This window comes from Micropterus salmoides, unplaced genomic scaffold (genome assembly GCF_014851395.1).
Source record: "Micropterus salmoides isolate LMB-PRFRI ecotype aquatic unplaced genomic scaffold, ASM1485139v1 Ms_hic_scaffold_18, whole genome shotgun sequence".
In the NCBI taxonomy this organism is placed as follows: domain Eukaryota; kingdom Metazoa; phylum Chordata; class Actinopteri; order Centrarchiformes; family Centrarchidae; genus Micropterus; species Micropterus salmoides.
Window position 1 is genome coordinate 31,484,496 of NW_024040928.1, and position 24,124 is coordinate 31,508,619.

The 24,124-nt window shown below is 42.2% G+C and overlaps 2 protein-coding genes and 2 long non-coding RNA genes across 7 annotated transcripts in view; 2 read left to right on the top strand and 2 right to left on the bottom strand.

Moving 5' to 3' along the window:
* LOC119909376 (NLR family CARD domain-containing protein 3-like) overlaps positions 1-24,124 on the top strand; it is a 622,129-nt gene that overhangs the window by 91,670 nt on the left and 506,335 nt on the right. The gene's annotated exons all lie outside the window — the stretch shown is intronic.
* Positions 7,181-10,355, bottom strand: LOC119909393. The gene is made up of 2 exons (XM_038727595.1): positions 7,391-10,355; positions 7,181-7,290 (listed from the first exon to the last, which is right to left on the bottom strand). Exon 1 carries the CDS (start codon positions 10,319-10,321, stop codon positions 7,904-7,906), a length of 2,418 nt encoding a protein of 805 aa, XP_038583523.1. The 5' UTR covers positions 10,322-10,355; the 3' UTR covers positions 7,181-7,290; positions 7,391-7,903.
* On the bottom strand, positions 14,871-15,485 carry LOC119909456. The gene is made up of 2 exons (XR_005445440.1): positions 15,081-15,485; positions 14,871-14,980 (listed from the first exon to the last, which is right to left on the bottom strand). It is a non-coding gene; the product is annotated as an uncharacterized LOC119909456 (long non-coding RNA).
* LOC119909466 lies at positions 20,093-22,630 on the top strand. The gene is made up of 2 exons (XR_005445453.1): positions 20,093-20,603; positions 21,290-22,630. It is a non-coding gene; the product is annotated as an uncharacterized LOC119909466 (long non-coding RNA).

The following is a 24,124-nucleotide window of genomic DNA, read 5'->3' on the forward strand; positions in this document are numbered from 1 at the left end:
ACATATACAACATTTCATTCTCCAGGGTACAAAAAATATACAAATATATACTTTAAGAGATTCATTTAGGCTTTCTGATGAAAAAGTACCAACTTCTGTTCTTGAGTTCCAACATCAGTCACATCCATAAATCATAAGAGCTGAATATAACATTTTGTGGATATGGTAATTGGCAAGAAAGAATAACAGATTTGTTATGAAATATAGTCCTTTCTTCTCCTCCCTGAAATCAAAAACACCAAAGAAAACATCCTTTAAACACAAAGAAACTCTCAGTATGAGAACAGTTCCAAAATAAATGGGAAACATTTTCCTCTGCATTTTCACAGAGAGAACACTCAGTTTGAATATTCTGTTTATATCTTTAAAGAAAGATTTCGCTGGGTAGAACCACTGAATCACTTTACACAAAACTTCTCTCACACTCTTAGTGAGCAAATATTTAAAGGGTAATAACCACACTTTATCCCAAGACACACTCTCTATTATACTATTCTAACACGATGTTATGGAAGGAATAGTAACAACACCTTTTTGGAATAAATCTCGTATTAGTTTTGAATTGACCTGTTGCTTGCAGCAGAGTCAAATAAAGTGATAGTGTGATAGTGTGGCCACAGGAAGTTAATGCGTCCAGCAGCATCCTGCCTCCTGAAGGAACGGCATCAAAAACAATCGCATACTCTTTAACTGATATGGGAATTTGATTCGTCATCAAAAAGTCTGAGTAGCTCTACAGCCTGCCATTAGTATCAAACAGCTGACCGACAAGTAAAATATTGTTCTTAAAGAGAATGTCCTTCTTATTGCAAATCTAATATCTGTGTGGAGAGAAGTTGTGCTTAAATAAGAGAGACCAGGACAAAAGCATCTGCTGATGAAAGTTTGATGTTTTTCCTCCCAAAATGAATCATTTAGCTGACGCTTTTATCCAAAGAGACTTCCATATATAATATGTCTAATATATATTTGGGTAAGACAGGTGTAGCTTGGAGTCGTTATCTGAGCCCTCAAGTGTTCACTGACCTTCCAGCTCTAGTTCTTTCTCTCATGTAACTGTCCTTGTTAGGGAGACAACAGTTAGACTGATCAGCTAGAGACAGCAGCTCAGTCGTCATGGCTGCCAGATATCAGTGTTCTCTGGGAATCTGACAAGGTCGAGTCTCACAAGAACGTTTACAAGAACTCACTGGCTCCACAGATCAGAGTACAAGTCAGAGATCGTAATAGATTCTAATATGATGCAGCATGCATCTGGGCCAAACAGTTAATCTCACCTCCAACACTCACTAAAACCACCAAAACACTTCATACATGTCTCAAAATAAACTGGTTGGACCAAACACAGGCAACAACTCTCAGTCAGAAAGCAAACACTGTCACTGATAACACACTGAGCTAAAAACACTGATTACAAGGAGCATTCTACAGAAATGATGAACTTTCATCTTTGAAGTGGAAAAAGGAAGGACTTGTTTCTTTATCATTCCGTACAGTCATTTACTTTGGAAAAAGAAAAAGTTCAAACTAAAGTCTAGTTCCTAAAGTTCAGTGCTGCAGTATCATCTGTAATTCATGTTCCAACCCTCTGAAGCAAATCTGCTCAAATGAAAGCACATTTCTTGCTTTCCACTCAGACTGCAGCTCTTTGTTCAAAACACTGCACACAGTTCTCTACACAGACGCATTGAAGTCAATATTCTGCTGAGCTCTTCTAGAGATTTCAGATTGTTTGGTGCAGAAATGCTGGACGTTTGCCGTCATGCTGTTTTGATTAATATAAAGAGTTCTGCAGGAGGTGGAGCAGGAAAGAAAAGAGTTCCTGATTTTAGAGAAAGTGCTCATTGAATGTGTGCAGCAATTAGCAATAAAAGTGATTGACAGTTTGATCCACACACACTTCTGTTTCTCTGACTGTGTGAAGAGTTTGGACCGATGCATGTTAGCAAGTGAGAAAAGCTGGAAGACGAGAGCCCAGTGTAACAGGCTTTAACGATTAGCTAACGCATTAGAAACATATTCCAGTTTGTCACATGAACACATCTCTTCTAGATATCTGATAAATGAACTAGTCAACATTGTGCTCTAGAAAACAAACTTTCAAACCATATCTGATTCAGTTTGCAGAGTTTTAAAAAGACAGCTTGAACTTTTACTTGAAAAGTGCTGCAGCTGACGGACTTTGTGTAAAATGGACAAATAAAAATGTTTAAAAACATCATTCAAGGTTGCTTTGTACATTTTATGAAAGTCTGGAAATAAAATCTGCAAAATAACTGAAAACTGACAGATTGAAGCTAAATCATCATTTTAGACTGTGGCGTTTTGACCATCAAACACTTCATTTCCTGCAGTCTGGAAACATTTTCTGCACCAACATCTGCTGGAAATGTCTTTATTTCTATGAAGGGAAACTAAATATAGGTCGCAGGTGAGGATTCAAATCTAAAACTAGAACAGAATATAATGCAGAAATCAGCAGCTTGTTTTTCTTTTAGCTTCACTTACTTTTTTGTTTCTTCTAGATTTAAACTACACTGCAGCTTTTCTTATTGTGCAAACAAACCTTTCTGAATGCATTTTCATTTGTTAGTTAACATTTCTTTAGCTAGTTTTCACAACATTTTTAATAAATGATGCTTTTAAAAAGTGACGCAGACAAAATCTGTGTTTTGATGCTTTGAGTCAGTTTTGGAGGAGAATTTTTGCACATTCCTGTCAAATATCCTGTTTATTTGTTGGATTATTTTGTGTACTTGTACATTTTGGATCTCTTGACTTTCTCTTTCTTTATATTTCTATACTTATGTTTATGTGTCCTGTTAAGCACCAACACACCGAGGCAAAGTGCTCGTATGTGAAAATGTAGCTGGCAATAAACCTGATTGGGATACTGAGATGAACTGTTTGGCCCAGATGCATGTTGGTGATGCAGACTGTAGGAAGAGCTTTGGAAAAGTGGCTTCAGTTTAGAGCGCTGAAGAAAAAGTCTGTAATAATTCCAGCTTCTCCAGTGTGACGAGTTGCTGCTTTTCTGTTTTGGATCTCAGTAAAGTGAATAAATAGGAGCTCTGTAGACTATATCACTAAAATTATATAATTCTCATTATTGTTTTATAGCCCAGCCCTACTACATACTACCTGCGAGCGCAGTATGTACTACATATAGCATACTGCGTTTCATAGTAGTACGCAGTATGAAGCTGTTAACAGATTTATTTTGCAGTAGCCGGTTCCCGGTGTTGGAAAGAAGAAAAATACAACAGAAAGAAAATAAATATAAACATTTTCTTCTAATTGAATCTTGTGTAAAACAATCTGCAACAAAGGTAACGTAGCGAACTGCATCTGTACTACTACCAACAACAAATACAAATATGTAGTCAGAATGTGCATTAGTGCTTCTGTCATTGTTTTTACAAATGTCTGACTCCAGATTAAATGAATCTGTACGGCTAACTCTGGCTCGCTTACATTTGGGACTTAGTCCTTCTGTTCATCAATGTGCACTGTCTCTTTAAAACAAACAAACAAACAAACAAACAAAGAATTAAAGAGGTCATATTAAGCTTTTTGGCATTTTCCCACTTTTAAGTGCTTCTTCCATTTATTTTCCTCCTATTGTTTACTTTCTAGAACCAGAACCCGGCTGTGGTGGAGTTAGCTAAAGAGCTAATGTTCATGAGGAACAGAGAGATAAAACAGTGAGAGTTTGTAAAGGTCAGAGGTGAAGCAGTGAGATTCCTCATGACATCAGGATCTTCAGGGTCCTGAACAGAAACACAGATCTTCATGTTGCTGCTCATTTTAAAGTTGGACAGGCTCTTAAAACCCCTCTGTGGTGGGGGAGGAGCTCAGTGAGAGGTAAACCATGCTTTGGAATGGAAATGGTTTTCATGTGTGTCCTCCAGATGAGCCCGTCCTCGTTCCAGTGGTGAGACCGGAGCTGTCAACTGATCACCATCTGGTGGTGAGTTGGGTCAGGGGGTAGGGCAAGATTCTGGACAGACGCGGTAAGCCCAAACGGGTAGTGCAGATGAACTGGGAATGTCTGGAGGAGGCCCCTGTCCATGAGATCTTCAACTTAAACCTCTGGCGGAGCTTTTCAGGCACCCCTGTGGAGGTTGGGGACATTGAACATGAGTGGGCAATGTTCAAAGCCTCTATTGCTGAAGCCACAGTGGGAAGCTGTGGTCTCAAGGTCTTAGGTGCCTCGAACACCGTGGTGGACACCGGTGGTCAGGGAAGCTTTCCGACTGAAGAAGGAGGCCTTCCGGGATTTGTTGTCTCGGAGGACTCTGGAGGCGGTTGCAAGGCACCCGAAGGACTGCAGCCTCTGCTGTGGCAGATGCTAAGCTGCGGGTGTGGGAGAAGTTCGGAGAAGACATGGAGAAGGACTTTCGGTCGGCACCAAGGTGCTTCTGGAGAACTGTCCGCCATCCCAGGAGGGGGAAGTGGGGAACCGTCCAAGCTGTGTACAGTAAGGATGGGACCCTGTTGACCTCAACTGGGGAGGTAGTTGGGCGGTGGAAGGAACACTTTGAGGGACTCCTAAATCCTGATGGGGGTTTCTCGTCAATTTCCCTGGAGGAAGTCACTGAGGTAGTCAAACAACTCCACAGTGGCAAAGCCCCAGGGATTGATGAGATCCACCCAGAAATGCTAAAAGCTTTGGGAGTGGAGGGTCTTGGATGACACGTCTCTTTAACATTGCGTGGAAGTCGGGTACAGTGCCCAAGGAGTGGCAGACTGGGGTGGTAGTTCCCCTATTCAAAATGGGGGACCAGAGAGTGTGTGCTAATTACAGGGGTATCACACTTCTCAGCCTCCCCGGTAAAGTCTACTCCAAGGTGCTGGAATGGAGGGTTCGGCCGATAGTCGAACCTTAGATCGAAGAGGAACAATGTGGTTTTCATCCAGCAAACCAGTTCTAATTTTAAATACCTGAAGAGAACAGAAAGATATTATCACATTTGAGGAATTTGGGTCAAAAGCTAACAAAGAAAATGGGTTCAAGTTCCAGCAAAAAGGGACAAACTCCTCTGATATTACCTCTAATGACGTCTCCTAATATCACTTATATGATTACCAAGTACGGCAAACAGAGCACTGAGCAACTGGACATGTGGGTGAAGGAATGTGGCTTTCCAGGAAGAGGCAGCTTCAGTCTCAGACAGTTAGAAACTTTAGAGAGGAAGTTAACAGAAGAAGAAAAGAAAAAGAGAAAAGGGAAACCCTTTAGAGCCGACTGGGCAGCGGATACTGATTGGTTAAGATAAAGGCAGGGACAGCTCCTCTTAACAAATCTGCATCTCAGCATGTCAAACCAGACCTGGACTCCACCAGCCTCACAACCACCGCCGGCGGGACAGCCGAGAGAACAAGAACAGCAACAACATCCTCAACAGCCTCAACCCAGAGAGCAGCGTCATGGTGAAGAGAAACTGTGTGACATGGGCGTTACAGCGTCTAGAGATTGTTAAGAGGCACGCCGTTCATGCTGAGGAGTTCTTCAACGACAAAACAGAAAAGAAGAACAGACAAAAGGAACAGCTGGCAGACCGGCTGATGGTGGCTCAGCTGAAGGGGGACGAGAACCAGAACAGAGGACGAGGCGGAAATGACAGCTTTTTTTGGTGTGGCAGACTGGGACACTGGGCCAGAGACTGTCCAGAAAGCGAACAAAAGGCATATTGACGGGGGCAAGGCCAGAGAGGGGACGGTGTGGTTCAGATACAGGAGCTGAGATGACAGAGCAACCAACACACCAATAACGTGAGAGCACGAACAGAATCAGACATACCGACGCTAATAAGTGAAGCTGTTCTGCAGCTTGAACTCAGACAGGAAGCTGATAAGAGAAAACAGAGCTAAAGAACAACAATCATTCCTGTAAACACATGAAGATAGATAGAACAGACAGAAATTCTCCTTCAAATTTGGGGGGTGGTGATGGCGCATGGATAAGATGTTTGCCTTTGGTGTGAGAGACCTTGGTTCGATTCCCACTGCGAAACATCCACCATTGTGTCCCTGAGCAAGACACTTAACTCCTAGTTGCTACAGAGGCGTGTGACCTCTGACATGTATAGCAATTGTAAGTCGCTTTGGATAAAAGCGTCAGCTAAATGTCAACAAGGCTCATTTAAAACATACATTAAAGCACATTTAAAAACAGCAGCTGTACCATGTCTATTATTTGTTGTTCAGAGTGGTTATTGCAGACGGTATGAAAGATTTCTTGTAAATGTTTTTCCTGGCCAGTGGAACTTTATATTGCCTGCCTAATGACAGTAACTGGAAAGAGTTATGGAGAGTGATGGAGTGATGGAGAGGGTGAGAGGGATCCCCTGTGATCAGGGTAGCCTTCCTGATCACAGAGTGGTTGTACAGTTCAGATAAGGGGGTTCCTGGTGAGCCGATTATCTTGCTGCAGTGGTTTATTACGCGAGACAGTTTGGTTTTATGTTTGGCAGCGAGGAGGTTGTACCAGGATGAGATGTTGAAGGTGAGAATGGATTCAATGAGTAACAAGTAAACCAGAGTGAAAATCTCCTTGCTAACAAGTCCTTAGTTTCCTCAGCAGGTGGAGGCGCTGTTGTGCTTTTGTTAACACAGAGTCAGCGTGTTGTGTGAAGGACAGGCAGGTGTCGATCTCTGTTCTCAGGTACTTGAAGGATACAACCTGCTCCAGCAGCTGACCCTGGATACTGAGAGGTTGAAAGAGATGGGAAGAGGTCTTCACTCTGCTCCCACAGTTTTTGTTATATTGAGCTCCAGGGAATGATCAGTAAATGTTTGGACCAGGTTGTTGACTATTGGGATAGGGCATCAGTGCCAGTCAGGTGATCCACCAGGGCCGTGTTATCTGCGTACTTAAAAACAGTTATTCCTTCACTGCTACAGGAAATGCTGTTAGTATAAGCAGAGAAGAGAATGGGAGATAAGACACAGCCCTGGGGAGTCCAGTGTTTAAAACCAGCTTGCTGGAGTTAACACCATTTAAAAACACATGTTGTGGTCTGTCTTGTAAAAAACTCTTTATCCATAAAATCAGTGTCGGGTGGACCTGGAGGTCAAAGAGGCAGTGCAGTAGGTTGTTTGTGTTTACAGTATTAAAAGCATAAGAAAAGTCCATGAATACATGTAGCTCTCTTCGCGACAACACAGACACAGGTCAGTTCTTTGCAACGGGCGTTTATTGCTGTGGGCACATCGGGTCTCTTTGGTACATCCAGCTTCACACCATGTACGCCTTGAACGTCGTATATGCCTTATACGCCGTGAGAACTACATTGTAAGTGAACACAGTACAAATAAATCAATACATTATAGCTTAGCAGAGAAAATACAAACAACATCCAGATCAATAAAAACAATATAATAATACCTCGTTGGCCGCTTGTCGTGAAAAGAGGTTACTAAGTTCTTTGAAGTCTCTTGAATGTCCATTTGGTCGTCTGCATTAACTTCAAACCACATTTTTAACTTTAATGCAGTTTAACAAGCATCGGAGCTATCTGCTCCGCCGGAATTCAAGGCAGTGAGTGTCGACTTAAACCGTTGTAGCGGTAACACAGACAGAAAACATTAGTTCCGGGACAAACGTAAATATACAGAATGAGATAGATACACTGTTAACCACATATCATTTAGCAGCTTATTCTACCCTTTAGTTCTTAAACATGTATTACATTTTATCTTTACACCAAATTAAGTTATATTTGTTACATGAAATTATAACAGCAATTATGAACTGTGCATCATGAAAACACAAGTATTTATGCAACAACACTTACACTCCCACCAAATCCCTAATTAACTTGAAATGTAGGATTTCTATACGTGGAAGGTCAATTAAAGGTGTTGTAAGACTGAATGAATGTAATCTTGTGTATGTGACTCAGTTAGATTCAAGTAAGGTAACTACTTTGTGAATGGGCCTTTCGAGGTAGATTCTTTTAGTTAGTGGCTGTCCTTTATCAGTAGTGTCTCCGACTAGTAGCTTCAACTTCCGCACCATACTGTCTGCACTAGGGTGAACTTCTACGACCCTGGCAAGCTTCCATTCGTTTCTTGGAGAGCTGTCATCTTGTAGAATCACAATGTCATCCACTTGTGAATTCCGTGTTGTTCTTTGCCATTTCTGTCGTTGTTGAAGGTTTAGCAAGTATTCCCGCTTCCATCTTTGCCAGAATTCATCAGCTAAGAACTGCACTCTTCTCCAACGTTTGCGCAAATAGAGATCTTCTTTGCAAAACTGCCCGGGAGGGGGCAGAATAACTGATGATTTCATCGTTAGAATATGGTTGGGTGTGAGAGGTTCTGGTCCATTGGGATCATGAAGATGTTCAACACTTAACGGTCTGCTGTTGATTATAGCCATTGTTTCGTAGAGAAACGTTCTCAGCGATGTGGTGTCAAGTCTGCTTGCGGATTTGTCGAGCATAACGGTTAAGAGGCTTCGGATAGTTCGAATTTGACGCTCCCAAACTCCACCCATATGACTTGCTGATGGGACGTTCGTTACAAATTCGCAACCGAATGCTCGTTGACGTTCTTGGTCAATTCCTTTAAGCAATTCAGAAAACAGTCTCCTGGCACCCATGAAATTTGTTCCCTGATCGCATCTCAATTGACGCACAGGTCCTCTAATAGCTACAAATGTTCGAAGCGCGTTCATGAAAGCGTCTGTTGTTAAGTCGTCTAGTGTTTCTATATGTACTGCTCTGGAGCATAAGCAAGTAAACAACAATCCATAGCGTTTCAACTCTTTCCTTCCTTCCTTTACGATGAAGGGGCCAAAGCAATCGAGTCCGCAATAGGTAAAAGGAGGGGACATTTCTGTTCTCTCTTCCGGGAGATCTGCCATTTTTTGGACTTCTGTGGCTCTTCTGTATCTCCTGCAAGTTACGCATTTATAAATGTGTGAGGAGACAGCACTTCCGCAACCAAGAATCCATATTCCATTTGCGCGCAGCTCGTTCATGGTCATGCCTCTTCCTTGGTGATGTACACGCTCGTGATAGTGTTTGACTAGAAGGGCTGACACATGAGATTTCTTCGGAAGTATTGCCGGATGTTTTACGTCATGGTGTAAGGCTGATCGAGATAATCGTCCTCCCACTCTGAGAACATTGTCCTTATCCAAGAAGGCATTCAGCTGGCGTAACTTGTTACGCTTGTTCAGGGTGTTTTCTTTCTGGAGCTTGATTTTCTGAATGTCTTCAGCAAAAGCTTCTTCTTGCACCAGCTTGATAATAAAGATTTCGGCTTCTCTTCTTTCTTCAAGGCTAGTTGCTTCCTTTGTTCTTGGCTGATGTCCTTTGAATTCTCTGATGAATCTCTTTAGCCTAGCAGCCGCTCTCACTGCTCTGGACCAGTCCGAAAACTTTGTAAAGCGCTTCACCAGTGAATTCACCTCTTTCATCTTGACTGCATGAACATGGGCTTTGCGAAGCTCAGGATCGGTCATTTCAACTTCTCCCACCATTTCCTCTTTACATGGAAGATTCTGCTGCCAAAGAAAGTCAGGTCCTTTCAGCCAGTTCGACTCCTTCAACTGAACCGAAGTCAGTCCTCTTGAGGCATGGTCGGCTGGATTATTTCCAGAGCTGACATGTCGCCATTGTTCAGGATTCGTGCTAGCTCTTATACGTTGGATCCGATTGGCTACGAATGTGTGGAACCTCTTTGCATCATTGTTCACATAGCCAAGAACCACCTTCGAATCAGTCCAGTAATACTCTTCTAAGTTCTCAATCTCAAGCTCCCTTTTTACAACATCGCCGTTGCGCACTGAAGTCACAGCTGATGACAATTCAAGTCTCGGGATGGTCGTTAGCTTGGTAGGGGCTACTCTTGCCTTCCCCATGACAAGTGAACAACTGATCTGTCCTGTTTCACTTATTGCTCGGAGATAAGAACATGCACCGTATCCATTGAGACTTGCATCTGAAAAGTTGTGTAACTCATAACGCATGACTGAGTCAAAATGTGATGGAAGGTAACTTCTTGGAACATTCAGTGCTGCCAGGTGTGGCAAATCCTTAAGCCATAACTCCCATCTTGGCAGAATGTGTTCGGGAAGATCTTCATCCCAGCCTACCTTTTCTCTACATAGCTCTTGCAGGATCTGTTTGCCGACTAATATAAAGGGGGCTACAAACCCTAACGGATCGTAGACAGAGGCGACTGTAGAGAGAACTCCTCTTCTTGTCAGTGGGCTCTCTTTAACCACGACTCTGAATTTGAATTCATCAGTTTCGATGCACCACTGAACTCCAAGTGCTCGCTCGATGTGAAATTCTCCTAAGGCCATATCTTGATCTTTGGTCTGAGCACGTTCTTCTGGTGGTATTGCGGCGGTTACTTCTTTTCATTGGACACAAACTTGTGCAGCCGAAGATTTCCTGTTCTGCACAAGGCTCTAGACTCTTCCACCAGATGAATGGCTTCATCGATTGTTTTTACGCTTATTAAGCCATCGTCAACATAGAAGCTTCTTTGGATGAACTTGATGGACTCCTCGCTGAACATTCCATGACCCTGAGATGCCAGATGTTTGAGTCCAAAGTTGGAGCAGCCAGGGGACGATGCTGCTCCAAACAAGTGCACTTTCATTCTGTACACTGAGGGTTTCGAGTCCAGATCGCCTTTGTCCCACCAGAGGAATCTTAAGTAGTCTTGGTGTTCCTTTGCGACATGAAATTGATGAAACATTCTTTCAATGTCGCACATAATGGCTATTGGACCCTTTCTAAATCGAAATAGTACTCCGACTAATGTGTTGGTCAGATCTGGCCCGGTCAGAAGATGATCATTTAGAGAGGTTTCTTGGAAACGTGCTGAACAGTCGAAAACAACACGGATCTTCCCAGGTTTGTGGGGGTGATAGACTCCATGGTGCGGAATGTACCACACTGATTGATTATCGAGTTCATTCCATGGGACCTTCTCAGCATCTCCTAGAGTTATTATGTCTTTCATGAAACGGACATAATCCTTGTTATACTGCTCATTTTTTCTCAACTTTCGCTCTAAAGAGGCGAGCCTTCGAACAGCACATTGCTTATTGTCTGGGAGATTAGGTTTGTCCGTCTTGAAAGGAAGTGGTAGTTCGTAGTGGCCGTCTTCCTTGTGCTTTATGCCCTTCTCTACCTTGGACAAGAAAAGAAGGTCTTCCTGAGAAACGAGGTTGTCATCCGTAGTGTGATCTGCGAAATCGAATTCGAGAACCTTGATGATGTCTGTTGGACTAATCTCTTTGACCTTAGTTCTGCAGGCAAAGTGTACTTCTCTCTTTAACTCAACTGATTGATGCACTGCAGGCGTCACCTGTCGCACTATGATTCTATGACTGGTTCCTATTGCATCACTGCAGTCACTTTCTAGATTTGAGCAGCCGACTATGCTCCAGCCGAGATCAGTTCTCTGCGCGTATGGATGGTTCTCTTTGCCCGCCAGGATTTCCCTTGGTAGAAGAGCTTGCTGACAGTTATAACCAATCAATAGGCCTACTTCGCAGTCCAATGGTGGTGGAATCTTGTCTGCTAATTGTTCCAGATGAGGCCATTTTAGTGCTGTTTCAGAGGTTGGAATATGCGATCTGTCGGCTGGGATAAACTCTCGTGTGAAAAGTGATGGTAATGGAATCCTTTTCTCTAAGTTGTATCCTCTCACTTGCAGGTTTGTTAGCTTTTGACAGGGTATGACTGTCGACCTTGTAGACATTGTGGATAGTCGCAAACTGACATTTTCTTTGTTTGTGTTGAGCTCCTGGGCCACTTCATCTAGAATAAAGGTTGTGTCGCTCTGTGTGTCTAGGAGCGCGTAGACAAGAACTTCTTGATCTGGTCGTTTTGTGGATGAGATCCAGACAGGAACAATTGAAGAGGTTTGTGTGCTTACGCCGTCTTGTACGACTCTGTTTGTGGTTGCAGTTGCAGTCATCTCTTTGATGTTTGCCTTGTATTTAAGTGTTCTTCTCCCTTTAGAGGTGATGACCTTTGACGTTCACTGAACTTGTCATCGTGCAAACATGTTGGATGTCTCCTCTGGCACCTTTCGCATGTGTTCTTGTTATCACATCTTCTCGAATGATGACCAGCCTTTAGACATCCAAAGCAAAGCTTCTCCACCTGTACAAACTTGACGCGCTCTTGAACTGTCTTTTCAAGGAACCTTCTACACTTGGCGAGAACATGCCCTGTTCTTTTGCAGAAACCACACGATGGAATGCTGCTCTCTGTTGTGTTTGTAGACAGTGTTTTAGCTTGTATGGGTTGGTTTCGTGGGTACCTTGGTTTCTCACTTTCCACATTCTTCAGCGCCTGTACCGAAGATATGGGATCACAAGCAAGATCTGCTTCCTTCGACAGAAATTCTACGAACTCTTTGAACGGTGGATACTCAGCTCTTGTTTGTCTGACTTCCATTGCCTTGCGATTCCATCTGGATACCAACCAGTCAGGCAATTTCAGTAGGATTTTTTGACTCTCATTGCAGTCGTTCAGAACTTCCAATGTTCTAATGTAGGGCATTGCTGTTTCACAGCTCCTAAGAAAGTCTGCAAATTCTCTTAGTTCAAACCCATCCTTAGAGCTTATTTTTGGCCATGCGTGCAGCTTGTTTCTGAAGGACTTCCCAATCACGAAAGGGTCTCCGAAACGCTTTTCCAGCAGCTGCCAGGCTGAGTCGTATGCTGATTCCGTTCCTAGTAGGACAAATCCTTCTACAGCTTTCTTTGCAGCGCCACCAAGGTACTTTCTAAGGTAGTACAGCTTTTCGTTCTTTGGAATGTTTTTCCTATTGATTAGCGCTTCAAAGGATAATTGCCAATCTTTGAATTTCAAAGGATCTCCAGTGAATAATGAGGGCTCTGGAGTTGGAAGACGATTAGCACTTATAGCTTCTGCTAGAACGTTGACCAAATCAGAGCTGTTCTGCACTTGAGGTATGGGCACTAAAGTTGATGGGGCTTGAGATACCAGTTGCAGGCTTTGTGGACTATGAAGGGCTTGCATTGTAGCTGGAAGAGATTGAGGAATGAATGGGGTGTTTGAGGCAAGAAGAGTTTGTGATGCGACTGGTAGGGATGGAGGACTGAATGGGGGACTTGAGGCATTGAGAATTTGTGATGCGACTGGTAGAGATGGAGGAATGAATGGGGGACTTGAAGCATAGAGTGTTTGAGGTTCTCCTGCTAATGCAACAGTATGAGGCAAGTCAATCGCTTCGAAGTTTTCTTTGATTTGGTTGTAGACCTTTACTCGAGCTCTTGCGGCATTCAATTTCTTCACTTCTTCAAGACGTTCGAGTTTTCTACGCTGCTCTTGCATCGCTTGCTGCCTAGCAAGGTTCTCAGACTCAAACTGTGCCAGTCGTTGCTTATCTTCAACCTCTAACCTTTGAAGTTCTGTCATTTCCTTTTCTTGTTCATCCAACACCGCTAAAACCTCCTGTGATGCAGCAGCTTCGGCAGCAGCCTCATGTTTTTTTAAGCGAGTGGAAGCTAGAGTTGACAGAACCACATTGTGATTGATGTGACAGTGGTCTTGATGGAGAACATGTAGAGTTCAGGATCGATCCAACATCAGGCCAGGGATCTTCTGTTGTGATGCCTTTAAGATGCCTTTCTGCCTTTTGAATGATAAATCCTGACAGCGATATACATGTGTCTACTCTACGTCGCAGTTCTGCTTCAGGAGCTTGGACTCTACGTAATTCTTCGTAAACCATCTTTACATCAGAACACGTAGCTTTCATGTTCTCAATTAGCTCATACAATTCGTCTTCGGAGGCCTCATCATTCAGTATTTCTTTGCTTGTTCTTGCGTGATACCTCCACTTCTCATAGAGTATTCTATACCGACGTTGTATGCTCTTTAGCTTTTCTTCTTCGAATTCTTTTCCCTTTTCTGTTAGGGTTCGGGTTCTTTCGCTTCTTCGTAGCCTTTCTACATCTTCTGTAGCGCCAATGTCTATAGCTTCGGCTTGAGCAGATGATTTTCTATTCTCATGACAGGTCTCAGGACTTGAGTTTGACATTTTGGGCTGTGTGTAAGCTACAGTAGGCTAAGTGTGATTAACTAGGAAATTTTTAGTAATTATTTGAATCTTAACAGATGTGTGAAGACTGTGTGCGAAGTCTAATTCTGAATACGTAAATGTTGTACCACAAACTGTGTCAGTATTTAAACTTGTTTAGACTTCAAGTTAGCTTAAACTAGGAATTAGTTTGGCAAACACAAACCTCAATTAACATAAACCTTAATTGTGAATTAAATATGCTCAAAAGGCATCGAAACACTTGTTTTTGCACTTGAAATTGAAAAAACATCAATGAAATTACTCTTTAAACTTAGCTTAAGTTATACTTTAACTTCTGTTACCTTTCAAAGTATAAATAAAGAAAATAAATTACAATGTACTTTCCTTTAACCTTACTGAAACGTGTTAATTTGCTTAAGGGGTTTGAACTTTCTTCCTTTTAGATTTGTTGCATGTAACAATCATGAATACCAGCACATTAGATGTTTTCTTAAACACAGGCTAAACAGTATGCAAGGGTAATAGACTTAAATCCTTAACTGCAATTTCCAAGTTAAACCACTTCTCACACCACTTGACTTAAGATGGCTTTGGTAGAGCTCTTTCTGGCCTTTATACGGAAAGTCGCACCTTTTAACAAAGTCTTATAACATTTGCTTGTGGTAGCTATGTCGACAGTGTGTCCTGGGCTTTGCTTATCTTACATGCTGGATCTTCATCACGTCGTTACCCGCCGTAATCTCGTCTTCTCTCATACCCGCGCCGAGCAGGTCGAGTTCTCACTGTAGCTCTCTTCGCGACAACACAGACACAGGTCAGTTCTTTGCAACGGGCGTTTATTGCTGTGGGCACATCGGGTCTCTTTGGTACATCCAGCTTCACACCATGTACGCCTTGAACGTCGTATATGCCTTATACGCCGTGAGAACTACATTGTAAGTGAACACAGTACAAATAAATCAATACATTATAGCTTAGCAGAGAAAATACAAACAACATCCAGATCAATAAAAACAATATAATAATACCTCGTTGGCCGCTTGTCGTGAAAAGAGGTTACTAAGTTCTTTGAAGTCTCTTGAATGTCCATTTGGTCGTCTGCATTAACTTCAAACCACATTTTTAACTTTAATGCAGTTTAACAAGCATCGGAGCTATCTGCTCCGCCGGAATTCAAGGCAGTGAGTGTCGACTTAAACCGTTGTAGCGGTAACACAGACAGAAAACATTAGTTCCGGGACAAACGTAAATATACAGAATGAGATAGATACACTGTTAACCACATATCATTTAGCAGCTTATTCTACCCTTTAGTTCTTAAACATGTATTACATTTTATCTTTACACCAAATTAAGTTATATTTGTTACATGAAATTATAACAGCAATTATGAACTGTGCATCATGAAAACACAAGTATTTATGCAACAACACTTACAATACAATTCTGGTGTGTTGTTTAGTGACAGTGTCTAAAAGTGTGAGACATACATCCTCTACACCATGTTTTACCTTATAGGCAAACTGAAGCAGATCTAGTTTTCCTCACAGCGTGTTCGACAGATGGTTGCATATGTAACGGGTTTGGTCGGGTGTGTGAAGGATGACTCTTGAGATCACTTCTTGTCCACAATTTATTGGCTCGCACATCTGCAGAACACAATGCACACATCAATTGCCCCCTGGCCTCCTCTTACATTACCTCTGCTTCCCTCAGCGGTGCAAGACGCAACTGTGGGAGACGAGCACTACGGAAGCTTAGGAGGTACAAAAGGGGTAGTGTGCAGCTAAGGACATTTCCACAGGAAAAAATAGCAAAAATAAATATAAATAAAAATAACTCAATGAGATAAAATTCACAAATATTCAATAAAATCATTAAATGATAAATAAAATCCACAGATGCACATTTGGAAATAAGAATTATTAAAGTGCATTTTTAACTCCGTTACACAAACAACCCTCTCCATACATTTACACAGAACTGATGTCAAGGCTACTGGTCGGTAGTCTTTCTGGGCCAGTGTTTATCAAGCTTCTCAAAGTGTCATTTTAGTCCTAAGTGCTGAGAATTCATGAAATTTACTCCTAATTTTAAACTTAAGTATACAAGCAAGTTATCAAATTTCTTAAAGCTAAGAATCACCCTTACTCTCCCAGTTATTTAAGACAGCTTGAGATGTCTCTCAAGTGGTTAGGAGTTGCCAGTAGGGTTTGTGACGGCGCTGTGGAGACAGAGACATGCGGAGAGGAGAGGAAGAATTCTGACGACTCGCAGTTAATAAGACGGGATCGGACAGTGCAGGCATAATCTTTGTCAGTGAGTTGGTGAGGGACGACATCTCATCAATGACTTTATGCAATAATGCGTTTTCAACTAAACTGAAGGTTGTGCTGGCACTTCGTAACGAGCCAAAATCATCAACATTGCTGCATTTGTCCTGTGGTTAAGAAACAACCATCAATAAGCCGAATAGTCGTGGAAACAATTATAGCACTTAGGCTACAGCTCCACACATTGTCACACATTTCATTGACTTCCCAATAACACCCCCAGTAATCCAAAAGAAGCAAACACAGTTCATGCAAACAGCCAGCTTAACAGAAGCAGTAGGCGCAGTGATAGCGCTCATATAAAGATCAACTTTTTTGTCTTTCATTTATTAATGTGTGGGCCTATATAATAATGTATTCTCTTGAAAATTCTTTATGTTGAATGTGTGTTGAATATAAACTCCTCTCAGGAATTTCACCATTCAATGTGAATTTATCTGAGAAGATTCTTAAATAAGGAAATCTATTCAGTGATTGGTCCTTGGCTACATCGTCATCCAAAATCCTGTTTGCGGCACAGCAAAGTGTCATAAATCAGCACTCAGACTGACACTTAAGATTTAGTCCTGCACTTCACTCAAATTAGGACTATGATGCTTGATAACTAACTTTTAATCACAGCTTCAAGCTAAGATTTTTTTTACTCTTAAGTCAGTTCTTAGCAGTGTTCTTATGAGTAATTCTGAGAAGCTTGATAAATACGGGCCCAGGTCTTTAGCAGGTGTCTTTTTGGGAAGTTGAATTATGGTGGATTCCTTCCACTGGTTGGGAACACAGGCAGAGTCCAGGAGGTGCTGGAACAGCCTTGTGAGAACTCCACCTAGCTGATTGGAGCATTCTTTGAACACCCTGCCTCTGAGCCTGTAAGGGCCAGCAGCCTTGTGTGGGTTGACTGTGGGTGCTTCTCAAGTCTCTTATTTGTCGTTTCCTTGCTCCTCAATCCTCGCTTGATCCGGAAGTTGTTCTGCTCTGCTCTGCCATCTTGCAAGCCGTCCCAAAGCTCTTATTTGCGCTCCGAGGAGCGATGAGGGGGATCGAGAAGCGATCTCTGAGGAGCTATGAGCGAGGATACACCAATGCATCCTTGGCAGAAGTATTTTACTGACCGACACGGCCCCTTATTGGGTAGCTGATATATTGATTGGACTGATCTCATACATCAGGACAGATAACATTAAAGTCAAGTGTATCGTTGCAAAGTCTTATATTTGAGTTGTTTTATGATTCACTGTCTTGTTAAAATCTGTGTTTATTGTAGGTCTGAACAACAAAAGCCCCACACACTTTAACTTTATTTATTTATTAGAAAGAGTTTTCTTTTTTTTTATTTCTCCCATCAACTTTTATTATGGAGACAATTAAAGTCAGAGAGAGTCGGAAAGTCTGTCTGCAAGAAACATGTTTTACATAATTTATGGTCATTCCTATTCAGTCACATGTGAGGCTGCACATTCCTGTGTTTAGTCCAAATAGACAATGATAAAACTACTTGTAAGGAGTCGGACAAATCACTAAACTGCACCAAAGTATCTAATGAAGCGAGCAAAGCATCTGATGAAAGCAGCGTGCGGCTCAGCTGATGAAAGTATAAATGAAAGCGCCGATGTTAGAGCCGACTGATAGCTGACCCAGCTGTGATCAGCTGCCGCCGTCATCAGAAACAGACGTTGCTTCATGTGACGCTTTGGAGGAAGGACGTCTCATGTCACAATCACCAGGTGTTCCCCAATAGTGATGGCTTGGAGGAAGGAGCTGGGGGTTGGCGAGGTCCAGGTGATTGGAGTGCTGCCACTGTTGAACTTGGGGAAGAAACTGTTTAACTGCTCTGCAAAGGAGGTGGGATCTGAGCAGCCAACCACTGGCGGTTTGGGGGCTCTGCCCACCGCGATGTTTAAGCCCTGCCACGCCTCCCTCGCATTACCAGAGGTTAGTTTCTGTTCCCCATTGTTCTTGTAGTGTATCTTAGCTATCTTGGCCCTCCTCCTGAACTCCTTCTCCTGAGCTTGTCTCCTTTCAGAAAATTTCTTCTGGACCAGGCAAATTTTCACTTCCTTTGTGATCCATTTTTTATTGTTTGGGTGTATAGTTATTTGCTTGGTGGGAGTGACACAGAATAAAATGTAAGATGTAAGTACATCTGTAAGTGCATGTGAGTCCTCACCACAGTCATTAAAAAACAGGTCCCAGTCTGTCAGTTCAAAACACCCCTTAATGTTTCAGATGTTTCTTTATTCCAGACTCAGGGATTTTGTGATGCATGATTCACCTGTTTTTAGTTGTGACCCATATCTTGGCAGAAGTAAAATGACATTGTGATCTGAGCGACTGAGAGGTGGGCGTGGTTTACAGATGTAGGCATTTGTGATGTTGCCATAGCACCGGTATAGTCTGAAGTCTGGTGGGAGTTGTGACACATTGCTCTAGGTTGGGCAAATGAGTGGTGATGTCCCACCTGTTAAAATCCCCCAGTAGAAACACTGGCTGTCTGACTGACAGCTCTGTTGTAACTGTCAGCTATGTGCTCTGCAGCTAGATTAAAATCAGACCCTGGTATTTACACTAAAATGACGGTGATCTGTGAAAACTCTCGGGGTAGGTAGTGAGGTCTGAAGGACACATTCAGCAGCTCATAATGCTTACAGCTCTGTGTCTCTCTGACTGAAAAGTTTGTAAAATACTGTTGCTGTTAACATTCCCAAACAACAAGACAACAAAAAAATGCACCACAAAACCATAAAAAACTACGTAACACATGCGCACACAGAGCCGTGTCCGGAGTCGCTCTGGCAGAGTAGCGCCCCCAAACTTCTTTGATTAACACACAATCACTGTGGCAGGGAAAGATCTCACATCTGCTGTTGAAACCAAAACTTCTGCGTGTTGGTTTTAAAACGGAGACCTTTCGCTACGTTTGCACCTCCCGTCCAGACTAAAACGGAGAAGTTTGGAAATGCTGCCGACCCAGTTTCGTGTTTCTAAACTCCAGGTAGCGTTTTAGTGAAGACGGGCAAAAACAGAAGACTTTAGAAACGATGACGCAGACGCTCACGCTCGGCTCTCTGATTGGCTCTTATAAGTCATACAAAGCAGAAACACGATGCTGCTGACAGAGTTTTAGTTTTGGTATTTTTATTAAAATTTTCTGTACCGTGCAAATAACACTTACAGCCTGCACTTACTGTGCATGTTTACTTTGCGACAACTCCCAGTCTGTTTTCCGCCACCACCGCTGCTTTTAACTCCCGTGTTGCATTCAGTAACAGTCCCAGCTCGTTATTGGTCCATGCAAAATAAAAACCTGTTGCGGTTCTTCGTCTGTAGTACTTTATTCTTTCGCCAAATTGCCATCTGCTTCAAGTTTACACTGGCACGTGCATGCCCAGTGTACATGAACGGCCACTAGATGTGCATTTTCAGTCGATTTAATGTAGACGGTGTGGTGGGAAAAAGCAAACACTTGTCTTTCTGTGAATTTTATTCAAGTCTTCTGCAGAAGGAATTCAAGGGGACACATACACATCCGAGAGTATCATCCGAGTGAGCTGCAGCGTAACAGGTCATGCAGCTTTTATCTTAGTCTCAGGGTCGGAGGCCTATCTCATCAAAGAAACATGGTGTCTTTCAGTGTTCCCTAGGGGACACTCAATCTGGATCTTTTCAGTTGGTAAACATTGTGACGTATTTGTGTGGGCGGAGCATAGCTGGAGGCAGAAAGATTCCCCTGAATACTTCAACAACGGTAGCTAGCAAATGTTGTTAGCTTTTTTTTTTTTTTCAACAATGGATGGAGACAATCCGATTTTATCTGAATATGTAAGGTCACTCACTGTCCGGGACCGCGATAATTATTTTAAAAAGTTAACTTTAACGGACGGAACCAGATTGGTCGACCCCTACACACTCACTCTGGATGGACGAACTGACAGGATTACCTCCGGTAGAGTGGCCTGACATCTACACCTACCTGATAGAGAAACCGAGCATGTATAGTAAAGACAAACTGAGGGCGTATAAATCCTTAGATGCCTATAACTACGTACTGAATGGTCACGTACAAGACTTAAAATACAAAGATTTAACAGATGAGTTTTGTGTCGTACGATCCGAAGTTCTGCCTAGCCAGCGCCAAGGCCAGAAGACGACCATGTACCAGGCTTGGGTCATTGTAAACAGAAGAAACAACTACGTCTTGACCGCGAACTGCACTTGCATGGCTGGGTGAGTAACTTAGCTAATATAAGATTAGAAAGATCACATTTGATATTGAATTTAAATGGAAAAAAAACATTTGTTGTTAATAGTTATGTTCCATCATTATGTTGTGTTTAGCTATGTTGGTGTGTTAGCTATGCTATGAGATGAGCAACAAGTTATCACTCAGTTTAATTTTCCATCTGACATAACAGTCTAGGGTCTTGCTGCAGCCATGCAGCCGCAGTGCTATTTAAGGTGGAGCTGTATGTTAGGATGGGGAGGACCGAGCAGCCTGCAGGCACATCAGGAGAATGTCTCTGGAAACAGACGAAGAGAGAGGTCAAACCAGCCAGAATTAGGGAGATCAACTTCCAGAGGCCTAAAAGACAGTTGACCGCAGCAGTTCCAGCCAAAGTCAGGAGGTTCAATAGCAGTGCTAGAGGCATGTACCAGAGTAGATGAGGGTTTGTTGAGTTAAGAATTAAGCTGCAATTACTACCTGACCAGGTCAGAGCTATTCTGCTAGGTGAAGATTCATTCTCAAATGTCCAGTCAAACTTTGAAGTGCTTAGTTGAATCTCAACACATTTTACATACCAGATATGAGACAACCAAGAAAGCAATACAATATATTATAACACAATCATATAATATGCATACATACACACATTAAAGTGCGTTAAATATTGTTGTCCTATGTCGTCTTCTAGAACTCACAGATGAAGACATCCAGGAACTGTATTCGATTGCCCCTGACGCTGCTGTTCTTACCAGCATAGAAAACAGTGACACTGACACAGCGTCTGAGTCTGAGCTAGAGCATCCTCCAGAGTTGCCAGAGCCGCTCACAGCCTTGTACGACCCTACGCTCAGACAGCACACACATGGGGACATCAGAGAGAAATGTGAGGAAGCCTATCTCAACATGAGAAGGAACATCCACCCAGATCAGTGTGAGACTTGAGACTATCACAAAACTGCAGGCAAAGTCCCAAGACTGGCTCACTCATAGGGCAGGCAGGATTACCAGCACAACATTTTATACTGTATGTAAAGGTGACCATCTGCACAAAACCACCCTGGACAAAATCATGCGCTACAATGACACCAACATACAGGTTCCAGCAGCTGTATGGGGAAGAGACAAAGAGGAAATTGCTAGGGAGCGTTACACCAAAGAGCTCAACAAAACCCATCAAAATGTAACGGTTAGTCCATGTGGTTTTGTGATTCGACCTGATGAACCGCACCTAGGCGCATCTCCAGATGGGAAAGTTGTGTGTTCCTGCTGTGGGGAAGGGGTCTTGGAAATCAAATGCCCATATAAATACAGGGAAGGCCTACAGGGTGTGACAGTCACTAAGGATTTCTGCCTTGACAAAACATTCCAACTAAAGAAGACACACCAGTACTACCACCAGGTTCAACTGCACATGTTTGCCTGCAATGTCCAGTACTGTGATTTTGTGGTGTGGACAACTCAGGAGCTGGTTGTAAATCGCATCTCAAGAGATGAAGAGCTCTTGCAGAAGGATTTACCTAAAGCGAAGCAATGTTTTGTATCTTTCATTCTGCCAGAACTTCTAACCCGCAGCCAAGATCCTGCCCTTCAACCACCAGTGTTTTGTAACACCTGTGAAAAGCCAGAGTTTGGTAAAATGATTGAGTGTAGCATGTGCAAAAACTTCTTTCATTATAGTTGTGCACAAGTTAAGAGGAGGCTACAGAACTGGCACTGCAGTTGCTGCAGATAAATACACCTGACTCACCTGTGTCTATCTTCACGGTTAGCCATGAAGAGATATATGCTTCTATTTCAGCAGGGAATAAGTACTATTTTACAGCTACATGTTAGTGAACTGGGCTACAATACAAAAATAGTTAAACCTTCAATGTGGTGGATAAGGTATTGGGTATGGAAATGTATGTATGTAATGGAATAAGAGATATTTTAAAGTATGATTCCTGTAAATTAAGAATGAGATAACAGTACAATGTAGTATTAAGATGTAAATATTTTTTAGAAATAAATTCTGAACACTGCAAATTAATTATAAAACTTCTGTATTTAATTATTCTTTCTTACCAGGTTCTTAAAAATTCCACTCACAATTAACAACAATGTATATACAATCACAGATGATTCACAATTAATTAAAACAATTCTCAATTGAATTAGAGTGAAAAGCATATAAATCATCAGTACATTGTTGTACACACAACACTGATATTTCATACACGACATACTCTCTCTTTTCTGGGTACCACAGATTTACACAAATTGGTAAGAGCACCACACACAATCACCATGTCATCCAAAAGGCTAACTTGGGAAATAGGAATAACAGAATGCAACATTTTGAAACTCTTCCATCTGCTTATAACTCTCTCTACATGTATTCTCACACGTGACAGTTGTCTGGATGAATCTACTTCACAAGCAGGTAACTGACTCTTTCCTTTGGTAAAATTTGGTATACGCAAAGTTGATCCCTGATCAAAACCCCCTGTCCGCTAAGATTTCATCTTTGGGCTCTAACAAGTGCAAAAATCCTGATTCAAGTGTTATCTGTTTATCTGACACTCTCCCACCCCAGCCCGTGGACAGAAATGAAACTGCCCCAGCAGGTGTTATTCCCACCAGGTACTTAACAGTGTTGTGATGCTTGTAATTGGACCAGGTTTGAGCCCTGGCAGTCAAGTTAGTAGGTCTTTCTATGAATATCTCTGTACAGTCAATTATACACCTGCATCTCTTGAAATGTCGCCTGAAAGTTTTGGGCATATTTTTAAGGACAGCACCTTTACTTGGCCATTTAATAATGGATTTCAAGATGTTTGCCATTACAGGCAACCAGGACCTTAGAATGTTTGACACTGTGCTTTCAGAAACTTTGAACCTATATGCAATATCTCTGTTACTGAGCCCCAATCTCAGTTTCATAAGAACGACTAATAAATGATCTTCTAGCATGAGACTTTCAGTTCGCTTCTGCACACTGTCTTCAATTTTTGACATTAACCAACTGAAGATGACTGAAGTTAACCCAGTGAGAAACAAAGTGTGCAGCATTGTTTTTGATCGTGGAGAATGAGAAGCGTGATTTCTGAAGCTCCTATTTCAGTCTTTCATTCTCCTCTTTAAGTTGGTAAAAGTCTTTTCTTAAGTTGACATATTCAGTGTTGAGTTGATCATACTTCTCACTGAGACTGTTGTATGCTGCTTCAGGGACCATAGCCTCAGCTTCTTCCACTGCTTCCTCTGGTGTCACTGGATCATCATTAGCTGGAAGACATTTGTGAAAAACAAATGACAAAGCAGTTTGATAAATGTATGTATGACAAAAACATTGTACTGTGCATAAACATTTTGAATGTTCTTACCATGGCAAGAAGCCTGTTGCTCCACTGTTGAACATTCCCTTTCCTCTTTCTTTCCAGCCTTAGAAAAGCAGAACAAAACAGAGAAGACAGAGATTTTAGTGAGGAAGACTGCACACACGAGTTACAGCCTATGGTAACACTCACCTAGCCACATTAAGAAA